General features: G+C 41.0%; 2 protein-coding genes across 7 annotated transcripts in view; one reads left to right on the top strand and one right to left on the bottom strand.

Annotated features, from left to right (window-relative positions):
- The first annotated feature begins 370 nt into the window (after positions 1–370).
- On the top strand, positions 371–6,605 carry LOC5520068 (UDP-N-acetylhexosamine pyrophosphorylase). Its single transcript, XM_001639875.3, has 10 exons — positions 371–622; positions 1,189–1,683; positions 2,346–2,694; positions 3,042–3,107; positions 3,446–3,573; positions 3,892–3,963; positions 4,034–4,102; positions 4,341–4,526; positions 4,867–4,924; positions 5,473–6,605. Exons 1-10 carry the CDS (start codon positions 567–569, stop codon positions 5,584–5,586), a joined length of 1,593 nt encoding a protein of 530 aa, XP_001639925.2. The 5' UTR covers positions 371–566; the 3' UTR covers positions 5,587–6,605.
- Positions 6,606–8,574: 1,969 nt separating this feature from the next.
- Positions 8,575–19,793, bottom strand: part of LOC116603559 (voltage-dependent N-type calcium channel subunit alpha-1B) — a 33,824-nt gene continuing 22,605 nt past the window's right edge. For 2 of the 6 annotated variants that reach the window (XM_048724498.1, XM_048724499.1), the window contains exons 33-43: positions 17,582–17,647; positions 17,094–17,188; positions 16,687–16,828; positions 15,732–15,859; positions 15,285–15,381; positions 14,684–14,888; positions 14,122–14,225; positions 13,842–13,996; positions 13,261–13,405; positions 11,866–11,991; positions 8,575–9,624 (exon numbers count right to left, since the gene is read on the bottom strand). In XM_048724498.1, coding sequence (XP_048580455.1) covers positions 9,241–9,624; positions 11,866–11,991; positions 13,261–13,405; positions 13,842–13,996; positions 14,122–14,225; positions 14,684–14,888; positions 15,285–15,381; positions 15,732–15,859; positions 16,687–16,828; positions 17,094–17,188; positions 17,582–17,647 — 1,647 coding nt within the window. In that variant the 3' untranslated portion in view covers positions 8,575–9,240. Of the gene's footprint in view, positions 9,625–10,738; positions 10,765–11,865; positions 11,992–13,260; positions 13,406–13,836; positions 13,997–14,121; positions 14,226–14,683; positions 14,889–15,284; positions 15,382–15,731; positions 15,860–16,686; positions 16,829–17,093; positions 17,189–17,581; positions 17,648–19,793 lie in introns of those variants that run through there. The other 4 variants (XM_048724500.1, XM_048724501.1, XM_048724502.1 and 1 more) reach the window with 4 other exon arrangements.

Raw genomic sequence — 19,793 nt, 5'->3', positions numbered from 1 at the left:
ATTTATTGTTTTTCATAATGCAAAGCGCTAGTTTAACTGGTGAATATTTAATGACTCCCGCGTCTCGATTTCAGAGATGTTCGCCTTTTACTATTTTAAGAAGTTTTGTGCGGCGTGGTTTGCCGCCACAGGTGGACCACGATTCACGTGAACTTACTTACGATCTATTTGTTATGAACACTATTAGGCGAAATGCCCAGTGTAGGTCTACCCTGGGTACCAGGGCCTCCAAACTTTTCTCGCCCAGTGATGTTCAGCCTGTCGCGACGAGCGTCGCGGCAAATTGTGTGATATTACATGTATTCAGGACTCTGCTTTGATACGCAGTATGTATTTAGTAAGGTGCTTATATTGCCCGCGTGCTACGGGCATGACGTGACGATACGATATCATGTGATCGTGAGTAACTCGGGCTACAACTGGGACAATATCATGACAGTCCAATGAAAAACACCACTCATAATATTGCAGTAGCGTAAACATTCCTAAACTATAGCGATTCGACTTCCAACACGAGCGAGACTAAAGCCCTAGTAATCCAGTTCACTCAACAAACGAAACACAATATGACGAACGTCATCAAAGAGCACCCAAGTATCTTTGCCAAGAAAAGCGATGTCAGGTAAAAAAGAAAAAAAAAAAAGGTTTTGCGCTTGTTTAAAAAGTTCGGTTGTGATTGGCAAGCATTTTTAATCGTATAGCGTCACTGTTATTTATTTTAAAGGTATTACTGTGTGGCTAGTGCAATGATAGCTTTTGTCGAGCTCTTGTCCTTTTTATCTTTGTGGAGTCCAGTCTGATTGCGAAATAGCAGCTCTTTGCCCTTCCTTTGCGGAAACGCTTGTTTTTATTCCGCATTAACGAATTGCCTTTGAAGCCACGAATCTACAACAACGGAACCGGATTTGCACTAATGAATTGTTTTTCTTGTCACACGAGAAAAATAATCATTCCTTCTTTCTTGTTTGAAGAAACAGTATAGGTACAAGTATAAAAGCGGTAGGACTTTTTTGGAGCGCTAAATTTTCTACCCTCCCCCTCCCCCTAGTTGACGTTTTACACGTGGCTTCTCGGGAAAATGACATAAAGAGAGTTTAGATTTCGATCACGCGCCGGTCATCCCCATCAAACCAGTTTCCTGTTTTACTCAAAACAATTTATAGAGGAGAAACCGTTTTCTCACCTTAGATTTCTCTCCAAAATGGATATTGAAAAGCTCCGGAAAGATCTTAAAGAACATGGGCAAGAACAACTGTTGAAATTCTGGAATGAGTTAGACGAAAACCAACAAAAGAAATTCTACGATGAGCTTAAAGGCATCGACTATGCTAAAACGAATCGGTCGTTCACAGTGGCGACCGAAGATGCCGAAAACCACCGTGGAGAGAAAAAGGACGAGAGAATCAAGCCAATTCCCCCAGAACACTTCGGAAGCGTGGCACGCGCTGGAAATAACCTCAAAGTGTGGGAAGAGAAGGGTTTACAAGAGATCGGAGAAAGCAAAGTTGCTGTGTTGTTACTCGCTGGAGGACAGGGCACTCGACTGGGGGTCAGTTACCCAAAAGGGATGTACAATGTTGGCCTGCCTTCTGGTAAAACATTGTACCAGCTACAGGCCGAGAGGATACGAAAGGTTGAAGAGCTGGCCGCGAAGAAATCTGGAAAAAAATGCATCGTTCCGTGGTAGGTTATAAGATATCAAAATGCATACATTACACGTTGCCACTGATTTATATTCAAATTTTGTTTGCATCGATAGCACAGATTGTCAGCTTTATTGTTAGTACATTGAATGACTATCTAAACTTTTAAAAAGTAGTTGTCATGGTCGCAATTCACACGTCAGGCTGGTTAAAAGAGAGAGACCTTACTCCTGTCAAGAGTTTTAAAATTCTAGATTATTTTAAAGAAATGGAAGAAATGACCCCCCCCCCCCCCACTGGCACCTCGCACTGGCGCTTATTAAATTTTTTTTACTCTTATTCGAGTAAATATGGTATATCAATAAAAGTCATGTTTTCACATTTTTGAAATTTACCAAAAAGTCAAACTAAATAACTAAACAGTAACAAGAACCCAAGAACAACTGCAACAAATAGCTCAGTGTGTGTCAGTATTTTTTCAAGGCGGCACTTATCTGGGAGCTGTGCTAACTGAATATTTTACTACGCCTTCAGGGGGGGGGGGGGGTATTCAGAGTTGTGTGCTTACTAGGAGGTGGCATTTGGGGTACTATGACATATTCTTGTAAGCAGACAACTATCCTACCACACCTTTTGTGAGAGTGCCTATGTATGTACTGCACTGTACAGTTGCAAGTGCCAAGTTTGTATTCCCTTTTTTAGGTATTTGATGACGAGTGAACACACAAAGGAAAGCACATCAAAGTTCTTCAGTGACAATGACTACTTTGGACTAGACAAAGAAAACTTTGTTGTCTTTGAACAAAACACTATTCCCTGCATGTCATTTGAGGGCAAAATAATTCTTGCAGACAAAGGAAAGCTTGCGAGAGCGCCTGATGGTAATGGTGGGCTCTATGCTGCACTTTTAACCCATAAAATACTGGAGGATATGGAGAAGAGAGGAGTGGAATACATCCACGTCTATGGTGTTGATAATATTCTTGTCAAGATGGCAGACCCAGTGTTTATAGGATTTTGTATTGGTAAAGGTGCTGACTGTGGTGCAAAGGTAAGAGGAGTCACGAACAATAACACAGCAACACAACATTATTAGCATTCTCAGCTACATACTAAGTGAGTTTCTTTGAATCTAGTATCTTGCTTAAATATCCCTGTTGCTTTGTTAGCCAGTAGAAATAATTGGGACCAGACCTCTTTGTAAGAGTGAATCACCTGTAATCCAATAAAAAAAACATTGATAATCCAATAAATAAACATTTTATTAAAACCAAACTATTACAGTCACCCTTTCCCTGATGTAAGCTTATAAAAAGTGTGTCCCTTCTTAATCCTTTCCCCCAAAATGTATTTTCACCTCCCCTCCAGCTTCTAAAAGGCACATTATGCCACCAACAGGTTGTGGAGAAGACCATCCCTACTGAGGCTGTTGGTGTTGTATGTCTATGTGACGGCAAGTACGAGGTAAGAAACATTAAAGAGCTAGCTCAGATGAAATCTGAAAGAAAACATAATGCTCATTGTTGGGGGCCCCAGGCATCAAGTTAAAACTAAACCAAGAGTGGGTGCCCGGTACCCAGGGTGTATTTTTATCATTTTTTTTTCTCTTGCATGATTGTTTCCTGTTTTGTTTGTCATGACATCAGTCCCTCAGAAGCACCTGGTATTCACACTCATCAGTCTCTTGTCTTTCCTTTTGTTTTCTGATAAAGGTGTTTTTTTTTATTCTTGGAAGAGAAATTGTTTAATCCATGCTGTGCTTCGTACATATGTTATATGATATGGTCTTATTTTTATTTCAGGTTGTAGAATACAGTGAAATTTCAAACAATGCAGCAGAAAAAAGAGATGCAGATGGTAAACTGACCTTTAGAGCTGGGAACATTGCAAATCATTTCTTCACTTTTAAATTTCTGGAAGCTATTTGCAGGTGAGTGTATTATAGGCTATGGAGAGGATCATTATTTTTTTGTTTAAAGAAGGCCAATCGCGCCGCCATTTTATGCTCCCGCTCTATGGTGAGTCACACAAAGAACCCATTTCCATCGTCTATGTAATTCAAGCGAGTATCCAAGATATTTTTCAAGTATAGTCAATAACATACAGTATCAGACTTCATTCCTATATTGTTATTTTGAAGTTTCCTTGTGAATAAACTGCTGTATTTTCAATAATAAACAACAACAAAAGGAGTGGGTGATTGATATTCTTTAATTTCCACAACTAAACCTTTATGTCTCATTACTAGGGAGCATGAGAATGAGCTGCCATTCCACATCGCAAAGAAGAAAATCCCTCATGTAGATGATTCTGGCAAGATGTAAGAAGGTCTTTTTCTTACTTACCCATTTTCTTCTCACCTCCATATGAGCTTTTGGATTTTATTTCAGAGTAACACCTGTAACTCCAAACGGGATAAAGCTAGAAAAGTTTGTTTTTGATGTCTTCGGCTTTACAGAGTAAGTATCAAGTGTATATTAGAAAAAGCTTGCATAACTGACTCTGTCAACCAAAAGGTGTCTAACGTAAGACAATAAGGCTCCCTTATATAAAAAACCCTAACTTTAAAACTAACTCTTTTTGCCAATTTTACAGTATTGTGTCATCATTCCCCAATGGTTGTCAATCTCTCTTAAGCAATCCCCCTGTACAGTATCTCATATATTCCCTTTCAAATGGTCTCTGGTGTTTCTTTAGAAATCTTGCAGTGCTGGAAGTCCTGCGGGAAGATGAGTTTTCCCCACTAAAGAATGCACCAGGGTCAGCTAAGGAGTCGCCTGAGACGGCAAGACAGATGACAATTGACCTTCACTATCGTCACATTATTGCTGCTGGCGGGAAATTTGTTGATAGTGACGGGGTAGTAGTCCCAGCAGTAGCACGGTAAATTCATAACAAAAGTGTTCTTATTAACATGTACTGTAACTATTAATTGCTGAGACAAGACTGCTTTCATAAACAGGACTGATCTAAAAGTCTAATTCCACCACTTAATTGTAGTAGAACTTCCATAAACAGGATTAGTTGGGACATATGATTTGTTCTGTTTATACAGGGGCTTTAGTCTGTGTTCATTTTTGGTCCACTGTATGTGAATAAATTTAAATATGTATCAGTGGGATAGCATAAGTCTTTACTGTGCTGGAAGAATCCGAAAAAAAAAAACTATCAATTTTTATGTGCTCATGGAGTATTTGTTAAAACTTATTTACTTTATAATTAGGACACAATCTGCACCTGTTGTCTGTGAGATATCACCTTTACTTTCCTACTTTGGAGAGGTAAGTACAGTAGAGCCTTCTCTTAAAAGCATTTCCTTATAATTTTAGAAAACTACTTATGGCAAGATGTAAGCTGTGGTCTGCAAACAATTATACACTGATATTCTTAGAAATTAACTACATTATTTTGTCTATGCCCGAAGGGGGACTCAGATATAAACAGACAAGGGGTAATTGTCGGCAAAGTCGATTTTAACCCTAAGGGATGGCACTTAGGGTGTGAAACAGAAATTGTTACCCCTAAGAGATAGCAAATCGGGTGTGGTCATAGGAATTTTAAACCCTAAGAGATAACAGAATAAAAAAAAAATGTTAAACACTCCCTTAGGAAAGGAGTTGCTCGGCTATTATACCCTAAGACATAGCAAAATCAGGAAAATCCTTCAACACACCCTAAGAGATAGCAGTTGGTAGAATTTTATACCCTAAAAGATGTGACGATCACCCCCGTCTTCTTTTCTGGAGCCCCCCCCCCTCCCCCCCCCGTATTTTATGCCACAATTATCTTGTCTATGTTCTAACTTAGTTTTATACGCCTCTCTTCATAGGGTCTTGATGATGTTGTAAAGGATAGGAGATTCAGTGCTGCTGAGGAGCTACACTTAAAGGCTCAATTAGAGGAAAACAGTGAACCAGAAAGAAAGAAAGTCAAGTGTGACTAGCTCCCGCAACCTTTACAATTACGCTATTAGTTGCTTCATAGTTTTCTTTAATCTTTTCATTCGTAAAAAGGGTTATTATTGTGAATACCTGTATGTGGAGATTTTCTTTTGCATCTAATGCATATTTCTTATCAAGTAACATATTTTTATCAGCGTTTTGCATTGACTTAGTCAAGGTTTTAAGAATATGAATGCAAGGATTGTGATCAGGAGGTTTTCAGGATTTGCTAAGGCAAGTACAAACGTCAATTTAGGGATTCTTAAAAAAAAGGGGGGGCTGAGGGAGGGTGGTATTCTTATAGAGGGCTTTGTGCTTTGTTATTTTACTGTTTTTCGATACGGATGATAAGATGATTTCCAAAGTATATTTTTGGAGCCCATTGCAGGGGCAGATCTAGGGGTTGCCCGGGCGCGCCTACCCCCCCCCCCCCCTATTTTCAGATATTTGCCTTAAAATAGCAAGAAATATAAGGAAATCCACGGAAGAGCCTTTCTTGAAACTTTTGCTTTGATCTCCTTTTTGGAGATCCTGGATTCGCCCCTGCATTGGTGCAATACAAAATATCAAAATCTTTTGTGGCTTTATAATATCATTGTATTACAAGGCGCCATTGCCTTATATATTAGATATGCTTTTTTCTATTTCTATATATAGAAAGTATAAATAAATTATCGGTGGGTATCTAAACACTTGCATTTTATTATAGTCCGATGTGTACCTCTCGCCTTGCAAACACCACGCTATCACGGACTTTTACTTCTAGAAAAAGGCTTTTATTGCATACCCAACTAGCAAAACAAGATATAAAACAAATAACAGGGATAAATTATAACTCTTTTATTCTTGCAACAGTTGAAAGCGTCCCCGTTTTCCCAGAAGCAAATAATGCCACTCTCTAATAATAATAATAATAATAATAATCGTTTATTCATACTTTTGTAGCATAAGCTAAATTACAGTATGTCGGCCGATGCACACTACACTTAACAATGTATAAATAAATACTGGCATAACTACTGGAAACGAATTGTGATAAAGTTATTATACCTTTCAGTTACACCAACTGATTTATCCAAACGGCTGCGACCCCCCCTTAGCGAATAACCATGGGCGACCTCAGTCCCAGATTGTATTATATATTTTATAGGCTCAGTGCATCTTGCTTTGGCCATGAATCGACGGCACAGTTCTGCTCTGCGGACTGTAAGTGAGTCCATTTTTGCTACTTTGAGCCCTGATTCATAGCTAAGGCAAGGGTAGATTATTCGAATAGCTTTTCGTTGTACTGTTTCGATAAGCTCTGCAAGGTACTCAGGAAGGGAGGCCCAGACAGGAGCAGCGTACTCTGAAGGAGATAAGTCCCCTTCAAGATGACATGTTCCCAAATACACAAAATAGACCCGATAACCAACCGACGCCACACACAACGGCCGAAAGTCCACTTTTGGTTCTCAATAGATGTGCTATTTGTAGACAAAACTCAAACTCTGGTATGTAGCCAAATCCGACAATAAACGTCCCGTGGAGATACTGGAAAGGCACTAAAAATCCATTTTGTTCTTTCGGAGGTGGATAGATTTTTATCAGAGAACTGCTCCCCCTCCCCTCCCCCACGGAAAAATAAGGTTTTTCGGATTTTGCACTCACCCTCCCCCCCCCCCCAAGAAAAATCCTGGTTACGGGCCTGGACGCAGTACTCTGTGCATGTGGTCACAGGTTCGTGCCTAGTCGCTAAACGCAAAAGTAAACCCTCTGTGCTCCTCCTTCATTTTAGGTTCTGATGTGGGCTTTTTGGCAATTACAGAGACTACTCCGGCCTACTCTCGGCAGGTATATGGCCGATTGTCACGAAATTTTGACATGATTGTACAAAAAGTACAACAAACATATTCATGCATGTATGATATCAAATATTATTAATCACGTGACTGTGTGACGTTGAACGTTCCAGCAGGCAAGTCGTTACATCACAATTGTCGCAATATCTACGTCCCATTTTCACCGATAATCATCAAACTTTAACATAATTGTACAAATGTAATATCGAAGACAACGCCTTATTAGTTATTTTCATGACGTCATCAATCACGTGACCGTGGGAAAAAATGTTGTACTTTTTGTACAATCGTGTCAAAATTTCGTGACAATCGGCCATATACCTACCGAGATATTACACAAATCATCACATTTGAGTTGCCTGCTAACTTCACCGAGTTGCCTGCTGAGTTGCCTGCCAGCTTTACTATGGTATATTGTTCACCACTCTTACAGAAAGAAGTCGATTCTTACAAAAGCCCAACCTAGTATTCATCAAATGGCAATAACGAGAAATTCTCGAAAAGGAGTCACTAACCCTAAAGGGGTGGGACCTCGACCCCCGCTAGTGATACGGGCCCGGGGGGGGCTCTCCAGAAAAGTAGACGAGGGTGATCGTCACATCTTTTAGGGTATAAGATTTTGACCAACTGTCATACCTTAGGGGATGTTGAAGGATTTTTTTTCGATTCTGTTATCAGTTAGGGTATAAAAATCGAACAATTGCTATTCCTAAGGGGGTGTTTAAGGGTTTTTTTTCCGATTCTGCCATCTTTTAGATTAAAAAATTCTTTGGACCACACCTAAATTGCCATCTCTTAGGGGTAACAATTTCTTTTGACCACGCCCAAAGTACCCTCCTTGAGGTTTAAAATCGATTTTGCAATATGGGCTTTTGGCAATTACAGAGACTACTCCGGCACCCTATCCTTTCAGTTGCGATAATAACGATCACCCCCGTCTGTTTTTATCGGTGTCTTCCCCCCCCCCCCCTAGGGATACGGGTATGTGGTCCTGAAATATTACCCGGTTTTTCAGAAACGACTCAACATCGAAAGAACTCCAGTAAAAGCGATCTACCCCTCTGAAGATCGATGTACTATTTTTACATATTAAAATGTTAAAACACTAAATAGAACTACTGCAAACTTAAGTCATTGAACACGTTTACCTCCTTTTAATATAAAATTTATTAAATTTCTCTGTTATAAAATTGCACATAGTCAGGTAATAAAATCCTCTAATCACAGCTATTGGCTGCGCTTTTAATGCTTTGCCAGATAGAGACGTAGCCACACTTTTATATTGCCATGGACAATTGGTCCTGGTCGGCCATATTGAAATGTCTGAAAAATATGGCTACACCTCTTTTTTTATCTTCATGTTTTTAATAAATATAGTATGATTTTATGGGTTTTAACAGCGATTGTAGTGAAATAAAAAGCCCTAGACGCCTTCCTGTCATGGTTTACAGCAGGTACGAAGGGTTTGATATGACAAACTTTTACAGGCAATTCAACTCGTTCATCTTTCGATTCCACAACCGTGCTATTTAGGCTGTTTTGATTTTTCTTTGTTAATTTTTATCTAAATTATTTATACCCTTGTTAAGAGAATTGTCGGTTGTTTGGTTACGTGGCATCCAAGTCTCTTAAACGCAAAGTGCCAATTACACGGCTAGAGTAATTTTACTAGAGTATCCATGTTTCTCCTTGCATGCGCTTTTTAGACTCTTTTTACGTCGGGATACCTCATCAATATTGGAGTGCCCCAGTTGATAATACCCTGCCGGTAAACAACAGGTAATCTGGGTACTCCACCACCAGTTCAAGGTCACCTTAACACCACGTTTCTTCATCATTATCAAACATTCCAAATATAAAGTATGCACTCTGCCCACTACGCACGGCTTGAGTTATTTCCTCATTTATTTGATTGATGATTTCCCTTGATCTTCGTTCCGCGGGATTAGCGGGAGCGACCCGCGGGAAGAACTCGGTGATTGGGCTGTTCGCTGCAGATTTGATTACGTCAGGGAACGGGTCCAGTCGCATCATCCCCCTGTCATCGTTGACAACGAGAGACTGGGGCTCAAGCGTGAGCGGGGGGTGTAGCTCGATATGCACCATGGGAGGTGAGAGCGGCGACTGGGGGTCCTGGGACGAGCGTGATGGATGACTCTCCATGGAACTGCTTATCTCACTCTGAGCATCTTCTAATGCCTGCGACCAAGCGGGAGTAAGCTGTTACATTATGTCTCGCGCTGTAATGGCGGCGACCTCATGCGGTCCGAAATCATAGAGTTTTGACTACAAGAGACAGACTCAACAAGAAGTTGTCACTCTGAGAGTAGTGGTTTTATTTTCTTGCGCATGCTGTACCGAGTTTCTTTACTCGTCAACGCGTGCGAAAGAAAATGAAACCTCTGCCAGAAGGGCAACAGTTTTCTTGCTATCTCTACCTTAGTGCACATCCGTAATACAAGATATCCTATGCACGCACCCAAAGAAAGCGGAGCCGAAAAAACTATGGCGCAAGTGCACGTATAAAAACATGAGAGATCATGCCAAAAGAATTAATAGATTCGATCATCAATATAATTTAAAACGTTTTTGGATATGTCACCCCTGCTATACGGACGTGCGCAAAGTAAGAGACTAGAGGCAATCTAATCGTGACAGCAATAAGCGTCACGATGTCACACAAAGATGCACAGTCACGACAACCAGAGAACGTTACCGTACATTACTACACACGATTATCTCAACCACAAGCGTTACTAACATGGTAACACACAACGTCAAGCATTGCCGGTGTCACGCAAATTGTCACGTACAGTACACATTACAAAAAGACACATTCATAACAGAGCGAACAATCCAAATGATAGCGACTGCATTTCAAAAATAGAAAATCTAATCAGTTTTCCAAAACAAAAATTTATACAACAGTATCAAGATAAATCGCTAATGACTAGCCCTTTTGTTTCTCAGCTGTTGATCGGTTAATTTTTTAACAGTCTGTTAATTCGTGTAATTGGCTGCCGAGAGTCATCAACTATAGAAGGCTTAAAAATAAGCTAAATGAAATTTAAATAGATCTTATAAGCATTTTGTTTTAATTCAAGTTAGAGTACGATTGGTTAGTGTTTAAATAACGGATGCTATTATAAGTCTTCATCTTTATGTTATCCAATATACTTTTTTTTGCATATTCTCTTATATTTACGAGCAGTTGTTTTAAGTTTGTTAAATGCCATATAAAAAAAGGGGGCGACAAATGTATAACCACATCGGTATCTTACATACTCACTCAACATCTTATATACTCACTGACCTAAATCACGTGTTGAATAATTTCCCCTATATCAAACAAATACAAGCAGTCAATACACGAACGTCTAAAGACGAAAGCGCAAACCCGACATCTTCCTACAAGTAGTATACGAAGGAACAAATTAACTCACTTTTGAGAGATTCATTATTGCAGAAAAGTCGTTTTCGACGTATGTCACGAAAAAATATAGAGAAGAAGGCAGAAGTAGAAGAGTAGAGCAAGAATAAAGAAGACAAAGCCAGAACTTCCAATAGTCATGTGAAGAACATTTAAAGGTCTTAATCCTTTAATTGTTTTACCAAAATGAGGCAATTCGGTCCCAATTATACTACTCTGGAAGTTATCATGAAGCATTCTGAATAAGGAAGAAATAGATGAGCATATTCTAGGAAGAACTATTGCTTGACTTGGCGTATGAAGTTGGGTGTGAAGTTGCTTATGTCAGGTTACGCGTACATGCCTATTAGTACTCCTTAAGCTTTTATTAATCAAATAATTCACTAGGGTTAGTGGTTACCATAGTTACTGATTACTTTAGTCATGTTTCGTTTGTTTTTGCATTTTATCAATCAACGGCTTCAAACAAGTATCGGACTAATTTGGCTAGCGGGATTTCGCTGAGTATCACAATGCATATATAATCTATAAATAATAGATTTTAAGGTGCTTATGTATGTTTAATAAGCTCTTGGAGCCAAACATAAAAATGGACATAACTGGGCTTAAGGTGGCGTGTGAGGGTTTTAGAGTATCATGCATTCATTCGAGCATCGCCTTTGCACTTTGTTTAACAGTCGAAGGTATATCGCGTTCTTACCCGTGCATCAACGTGTTACTAGTCCAGGAAAGCAAATTGGTGGTTACTGGACCCAATGACCCACCCCTGGGTACGCCACAGCTGTCCCTCGCGTTTCAAGAACAGTTATAGCATCCCATCATGAACTCCAATATATTATTTAATATAGAATTTTGGACCCGCCTATAGCCGGATAACTCACCCCTCCCCCTCCAAATGTGTTGGAAATGCAAAGAAATAATGACGTTGGGAATATTTTCCATATAGTTTTTATAGCCGAGTTTGGATGAAATAATATGAATAAATGAATAATGGCGTTGGGAATATTTACCACAGGGTTTTTATAGCCGAGTTTGGAGGGTTTGCGCTTTCTGTTCACTGGTTCACCTTGGTCGTCGTCCTCGGTGTCTGTGCTTATGATGGTCGGGTTGATGTCTGTCAGATCCATTGGTGCGTCCTAGAGAAACAAGATCAGAATTTGTAATCACCACACCGAGACTATTGGACGGTGGTGAGGGAAGTTACAAGATTGGAAATGGTGTGGCCGCACCTCTAAGCGAAACGCACCAGCACCTGCCGCAACAAGCATAGTGGTGTCACGCACAATGTCACGCGCTTCCCCCAACAAGCATATAGGTGTCACGCGCAATGTCAGGCTCTTCCCACAACAAGCATATAGGTGTCACGCACAATGTCACGCTCTTCCCACAACAAGCATAAAGGTGTCACGCACAATGTCACGCTCTTCCCACAACAAGCATAAAGGTGTCACGCACAATGTCACGCGCTTCCCGCAACAAGCATAGTGGTGTCACGCACAATGTCACGCGCTTCTCGCAACAAGCATAGTGGTGTCACGCACAATGTCACGCGCATCCCACAACAAGCATATAGGAGTCAAGCACAATGTCACGCTCTTCCCACAACAAGCATAAAGGTGTCACGCACAATGTCACGCGCTTCCCGCAACAAGCATAGTGGTGTCACGCACAATGTCACGCGCTTCTCGCAACAAGCATAGTGGTGTCACGCACAATGTCACGCGCATCCCACAACAAGCATATAGGAGTCAAGCACAATGTCACGATTTCCCCACAACAAGCATAAAGGTGTCACGCTCTTCCCACAACAAGCATATAGGTGTCACGCGCAATGTCAGGCTCTTCCCACAACAAGCATATAGGTGTCACGAACAATGTCACGCTCTTCCCACAACAAGCATAAAGGTGTCACGCTCTTCCCACAACAAGCATATAGGAGTCACGCACAATGTCACGCTCTTTCCACAACAAGCATATAGGAGTCACGCACAATGTCACGATTTCCCCACAACAAGCATAAAGGTGTCATGCACAATGTCACGATTTCCCCATAAAAAGCATATAGGTGTCACGCACAATGTCACGATTTCCCCATAAAAAGCATATCGCTTGCACGCACTCAATACACCAAGCGTCACCTGTGTCCCAAACTAACTAAATCTAACGTCACCGGCATCACAAACCTAACAAAAAGCAACCGAGGAGGATATAACCAACAATGGGAGGTCTGTATGAAATACAAGGGAAAGAAGGGTAAATAGTAGGTAGAGTATGAGGTAGAAACACGTGTGCCTGGTATACCCTTTCCTATGTTAACCCCACCCCAAAAAAAAGAATCACAGGCAAAAAAAAAAAAAACACAACCGGTCCCCCTCTCCCTTAGAGTCGACGGCTAAATGGATCACCTTGAAGTGGACCGTCTTCCTGGCACTTCTAGCCTCGTCGGTGTCACTATTGCTTTCGGTGCGTCCAAACGGCCTTCGAAAAAATTTGAGTGACCTATGCATTCTCCTCTTGTTGTTTGTAGTGGTTTCTGGTTCGTTGTGGATGCTGTAATATCAACCATTAATGGTGAATTAAGAGATGTTTTCCTCATTGAAATCACCCTTTATTCCTTTCATTGTTTCTATTCAATTTGTAAAGGGGATAACGTCTTATTTTACTCTATTTCTGTAAACATGGAAATTTCTGTGTTGCTTTTGCTTTATTTTTTCTTGCAAGATTTTGCTTTGCATGAAAATAAAAAACCGCAAATATTGAATCAAAGAATGAGCCCTACAGTTAAAAATTGTTGAAAATATAAGAATATTACTACATTTCAAATGGGCGAAAAGACGAGATGCGCACTTTTTAGTAAGTGCTTTAAGAAGACTTGAAGTAAAATACATAAGGCAGCCATGCAATAAAAAGATCGGAAAATTGAAAAATTCCTTGCTTGGAATTTATACCTCAGTAGCGACAAAAAAAGATGAACAGCAAACCTTACAATGTTGGGAGAGAAGACAGCGTCTTGGATCGCCGACGGTGGCTCAGATAATCGGGCGGTGCTCGTAGTTCCGATTCCTCGTCCTCGGCTTCCGAATTGGATGGGTTGTTCCGAAATGCCCCGACAAAACGCCGAAACAGCGACGGACGTCGACCCTGCCAAGATAAAATGTATTTGCATTATTGGAGGGGATTAATATTTTTCACAATACAAAAAGATAAATAAAGCATTTTACAAAATAAATGAAATAAACAGTATGTTTTTTTGTCTATTTGGTCACCTTTTTCTTCCGTTCCATTCGCTTCTTTTTGGCGTGCTTATAGTTTTCGTAAATCAATTTCGCGCAGTAGATCTTCCCGATCGTCATTTGCTGAGAGCTAAGAACTGAAATTAAAAAGGATCATCAATGACGGCATAGCCTAGTTCAGATCAAGCCAGCCAATACATTCTTGTTGCTTGACATGCTGGAACATACTTTATATATTGCTTTATACAAGAACGCTAGTAAAAAGCAAGCTCTTAGAAGAGTTGTTGATTAGAGTCCACCCGCGCCCTTGAGGTTATCACGCGTTCATTTATGAATCATACAAATTGTAAAATCATAAGCCCTCTGACAAGAGAATTCAATAAAGAAGTAGGTAAAGTTGGTAATATATTATGGAGGTATCTTCAAATACTAAGCTTTTTCCATATATCTATGACTGCGCACCCCCCCCCCCCCCCCCCCCCCTCGGCCAATCCTGTGTATGAGCCTGGAAGAGGTCGCTATGAGCTTCAAAGATGCTGTTACAAAAGAAATATCCTTTCAAACGGCGTCTATTCGGAGCGTCGTCAACTCGTACCTGACTGAAGAGGTATCATTTTTTCCAGTGTCTTCTTACTCGTCTTGGGCCACAAGCGCCTGATGGTGCGTCTGAGCTCGCTGTCAGCGTACGCGGGGTCTCCAGTGCTGAATATCCCAAGCGCCGTGCGGATGAGTGCAAAAAGCGTAGCGGTGAACAGGACGGTGTTATCACCCATTATAGGCATGTTCATCTTGATGAGGCGCTGTGAAATCACACACATAAAAACGCATTAGTACGTAATGTTACAATACACATTTTCGCCCATGTTTGATACGCATAAGGACGCATTAGTACGTAATGACATAATACGTATTATCGTCCATGTTTGGAATAAAGTGCTATACAATCGCACGCATAAGGACGCAGTGGTACGTAATGATACAATACGCATTATCGCCCGATTTAAAGTGATGTGCAATCACACGCATAAGGACGCATTAGTACGAAATGACACTAAGACGCAGTATGCAAGGTATATCCTCACCAGGTATATCCTCACCTATAATCGGAATACAATACCATAAGAACGCATTGGTACATACTGACATGAGGTTTAAAATCAATAGCATAAGCAAGCATAAATTAATCCCCTTTTTACCTTGTATGCTATAAACTTCGGACACTTTTTGCCGAAACCCACTGGAGGCGACATATCACACATCAGATGGTAAACGTCGGTGTGCTTTATTCGACCGCTGTAAGAAACATTTGGTATCAATGAGAAAGGGAAACGTTATCCGTTAACCAGAATAATTCATACATACATTCTTCATAAGGTTTTAGCCTCGGAAGAAGGGAGAGGATGAGGGTCTTGAGAGGGGTGGAGCGTAGAAGGGATGGGTGTAGAGTGTTGGTTGGTGACAGGTATGGTGGTGTAGGTGTAGGGTTGTTTGAACAGTGGGGCGTAGGAGGGATGGGTTTAGGGTGGGATGCTGGAAGTATGGTAGCGATGGGGGTAGGTTACTGGGGGGTATGGGCGACCAAAAAGGATAACCGTAACATGTGGGAGGGGAAATAGCGAGAAGAAATGCATCAAGTGACTTACGTGGCTCCAGGGTCGTACTCAGACCACACACGGACAAATTCGTCGAGGTGATGGGGGCCTAGGATCGACTCATCGCGAGTGAGATATTCGAAATTATCCATGATAACAGCAACAAATAGATTCAGCATCTGAACGAGGTAATGAATAAATGCATTATACTTAAAAACATCTGCCAAGGAAACGATCCCCGACCGATTAATCCACGTTCGCAATTCCTTTCTACATGAAAGGCTATTTCAGCATATTAATCCCCTTCAAATGAATCCAAGGATACGTCATTAAAAAGAAGCCAGCCAATAAAGGGGCACGCGATGATTACTGTTTTGGTTGACAGCAGCTCCAATCGCCATTCTTACGTCGGGGATTGGGTCGGCAGCAAGCAGGGACGATTTTAGGGGATGCAATCAGACTCGTACCCAGGGGGGCGGGGGCGGGGGGTGCGAACGCCTCCCCCCCTTCCCCCCCCCCCCCCCCCCACACACACACAACGGCCAAAGGTCCACTTTCAGTTCTCAATAGACGTGCTATTTGTAGACAAAACTATTCCGGCTAGATCACTCTGGTATGTAGCCAAATCCGACAATAAACGTCCCGTGGAGATAAATAACGTCCCGCAGAGATACTGCATGGTCAGATTTTTTTATCAGAGAAATCCCTTCCCACCACCCCCCTCCACTCCACCCCCGGAAATATTAGGTCCACTTTTTCGGATTTCGCACCCCTCCCCCACCCCCCCCCCCCCCCCCCCCCCCCCCCAAGAAAATCCTGGGTACGGGCCTGGGAGTCGAACGATGCCAATGTTGATGTCGTAAATCTAACTAACAAATATATTTTCTAGCTTTCATTTAGTATCACATCAACATGTTTATGACGCCATGTTCCCCCTCGCAACGTACGATTGGCGAACATAATTGAGAGATTGGCTGGTTTTTGCCCCTGGAAGCTCCTCACTTACCAAAAATGAACAGAAGAAGTAGAAAGTTATAAAGTAGATGATCGAAGCCGCTGTGTTGCCACACGCTTTTCCGCCTTTCTCGCACGGTGCGTTATCAAAGCACGCTAACATGACCAGATGCCAGTTCTCCCCGGTGGCAGCACTGTATAACAAGGACAAAAGGACAAAAGACGCGTTATCAAAGCACGTTAACAGTTCTCCCCTATGGTAGCCCTGAATAACACGGACAAAAGACGCGTTATAAAGTACGTTAACAGTTCTCCCCGGTGCCAGCTCTGTATAACACGAGCAAAAGACGCTAACACGTTTACAGTCCTCGCCGGTAGCCACCCGTCAATTAAGCACACGAGTATAACTAGGTGCTAGTCATTCCGCTATGACATGGGCAAAGGTGCAATAACTCTTACCGAAACAGGACCAGCAAGGCTTGGAAAAACGACTGGAAGTTGTTATGTATATTGATTTCTCTGTTAGGAATGCCTTTGGCGATGCGTCCGAAAAGCTGCGTAGGAAATAAACAATGGTCAGATGAACGAATCAATTAATGATTCGCTGTCAGTTGTCAGCCATGGAAATCCCCCACTTTTAAACATGAAAGATGATAATAGAATGATGATTATAGTTCAAGATGATGATGATGAAAATGATGAATTGGTGATATAGAGGATAATGATTATTATGATAAAGATGCTAATGATTATGGTGATTATAAGGATTATGATAATGCTGATAATTGTGATGATATGGTCAATGATAATGTGTTAAAGACGACGGTGATTTCGATTATGATAACGATGATGATGGCATGTTTTACTCATCTTATTGATCTAATACTGATAATTATTAGTTATATATCATGGTTCTATCAGTAATATAAGTATATAGTATCACTCACCTGCATGCCAATGACAGCATAGACGAAGAACAGCATCGCTATGAGCATCACTACGTACGGTAAAGCCTGGGAAAATATTGAAATAAAAATAGTATTTACCTTCAAAGGATTGCGATACAAGAGGGCAAGAACTCAGTTTTTTTGTTGTTTTTTTTTTGCGCGTAGTCAGGGTCAAACGCGCACGCGCGCACCTCTACATTTACCCTCCATTACACATTATTCTTCAACAATATCGACACACCCTCAGCCCCCTCATCAATTCCCAGCTATACTGACAGTGCTGAATAACGTATGCGCATGCGCGTGCTCTGGCAAAAACAAGCACAATCGTAGTGTTGAATCGTTCGAAAGGCACGAAAGGCTGACATCAGTCGCTGTTTTGACTAACTGTACAGCATTAAAACCATACTGTACAAAAGATGACAGATTTGTGTGATAATTAGGGAAACATAAAGAAAATTATAGCCTTAAGTTTGGTCTAGTTTTCTTAGCATTCGCGAAAATGTGACAGTTTACGCCGGTAAAACGCCGCCATTTCAAAACAAAAAGGCTGGTTTAACCGCGCGGCACTTGAACTATTCTTGCGTTTTTCACACTGGCAGCTACACCAAGTGGCTTTAGGTATAATTTTGCATATAATTTGTTATTACACACTACGACTTGTAGCAGAACATGCTACTTCTAGGTAAATACATATTCTCTCTCGGTTACAACTTTTCCATTAGTCCAGCGGATATGTGCAGATTTTACCTTGAATTGCGCACTTTTTGCTAAAGTTATCGATTTTAGCATAGTGATAGTTTTTGATACCTCTTACAAGATATAGAGCCAAGCTCAGTTCGGCTTTAATTTCTGATTTATAATGAATATTGATTTGGCCGCCATTTTGAACCGGAAGTAAACTAACTTTTTCCCAAAAAAATAAACTCGCACATTTTAAAAAAGTTTACTCATAGACAAATAAAATATAAGTCAGTAAATGCATCTAAACAAAAGAGATCTTAGAGTAACAAGATTTTTTTAATTTTTGTAACTTTTACGGTGACAGCGACTTTGAACCGGAAGTAGTCATGAGTAAATACTGGCACGCTTGTTTCACTTTGCGCCTTTAAACAAAAATATAAAAAAAACTTGTTTCAGGAGTAGTTTAGGGTCATCTTTTCAAGATAAGCTATGGAGCCGAAAGAAAATCTGATTTAATCACAGATTATCTTGGGATACTAAAATGGCCGATGATTTAATCCGAAAGTGAAAAGTCACGCGTCGATACTCACTATTTTCGAAAGTCGTCAAATGATTTAAAAGACACATATAGCCAGCCCAAGTATACCAAACATTTACACTCAATAGCTGAATCAAGAGAAAAGAAAGAAGACAAAGGCAACTGCTTATGTGACAAGCCTGGTGGGGTACCGGGCCGCTCCACCATTTGACTTCAACGTCTGTAAACGACCGCACACATGAATGTGTGCAAGTGCTACAAGATGAACAGTTTCTAACAGTAGAAACTGTTAATCTGGTGGCCTCGGGTTTGCGCTTATCAATCTTCTTGAAGAGTCAAAGGAGTATCTCGCCAATTAGAATTTCACGCATTTACAGGTGATACTGTATCCTGTTGTGCGGTGTTGGGGGAAAGACATTACTTGCTGTATTCCCCGAAGCCACAAATGGTCTTCGACAGCTAGCCTTCAGGCCAGTTAAGATAAAAGACAGAATGTTTGGCAACACTTGAGCGCTTTCCAATGCTTCTATACGACCGAAAAAAGTGCAGAGAATCGGAAGTAGACAAGGCAAGAATGCAGCTCTTCGTGAAGAAAGGAACAGCATTTGATGTCATTCTACCGACGGAGGCAGCTATCATACAACACACCAAGAAAGCTGCCTTTCAAGCAGGCCGTTGTTGGGGGCAAGCACTCCTCCCTGTCTCAGTACTTCCGTCTTTTTAGCAGAATGAACAACAGTTGCCATAGCCGCTTTGGACAAACGCTACTAGAGCTTTCCAAGGCGTGCCAAGAAGCCAAAGAACTATTAGATGAGGAACCAAGAGCTATAAGATGCAAGATAGGCTGCCCAGCACGCTGCACTTGCACCAAAGCCAGCTTGAAATGTTCAGCCCTTTGCAGCTCCATTGAATCGTTTAACGATAAAGCTGTAAGATATCTGAACTGCATTAAATAAATAAAACAATTCTCATCGGAGTTTGTTATTACGT

The sequence above is a fragment of the Nematostella vectensis genome, chromosome 3 (genome assembly GCF_932526225.1).
Source record: "Nematostella vectensis chromosome 3, jaNemVect1.1, whole genome shotgun sequence".
Classification (NCBI taxonomy): Eukaryota; Metazoa; Cnidaria; class Anthozoa; order Actiniaria; family Edwardsiidae; genus Nematostella; species Nematostella vectensis.
This window is presented reverse-complemented; position numbering and strand designations above follow the sequence as displayed.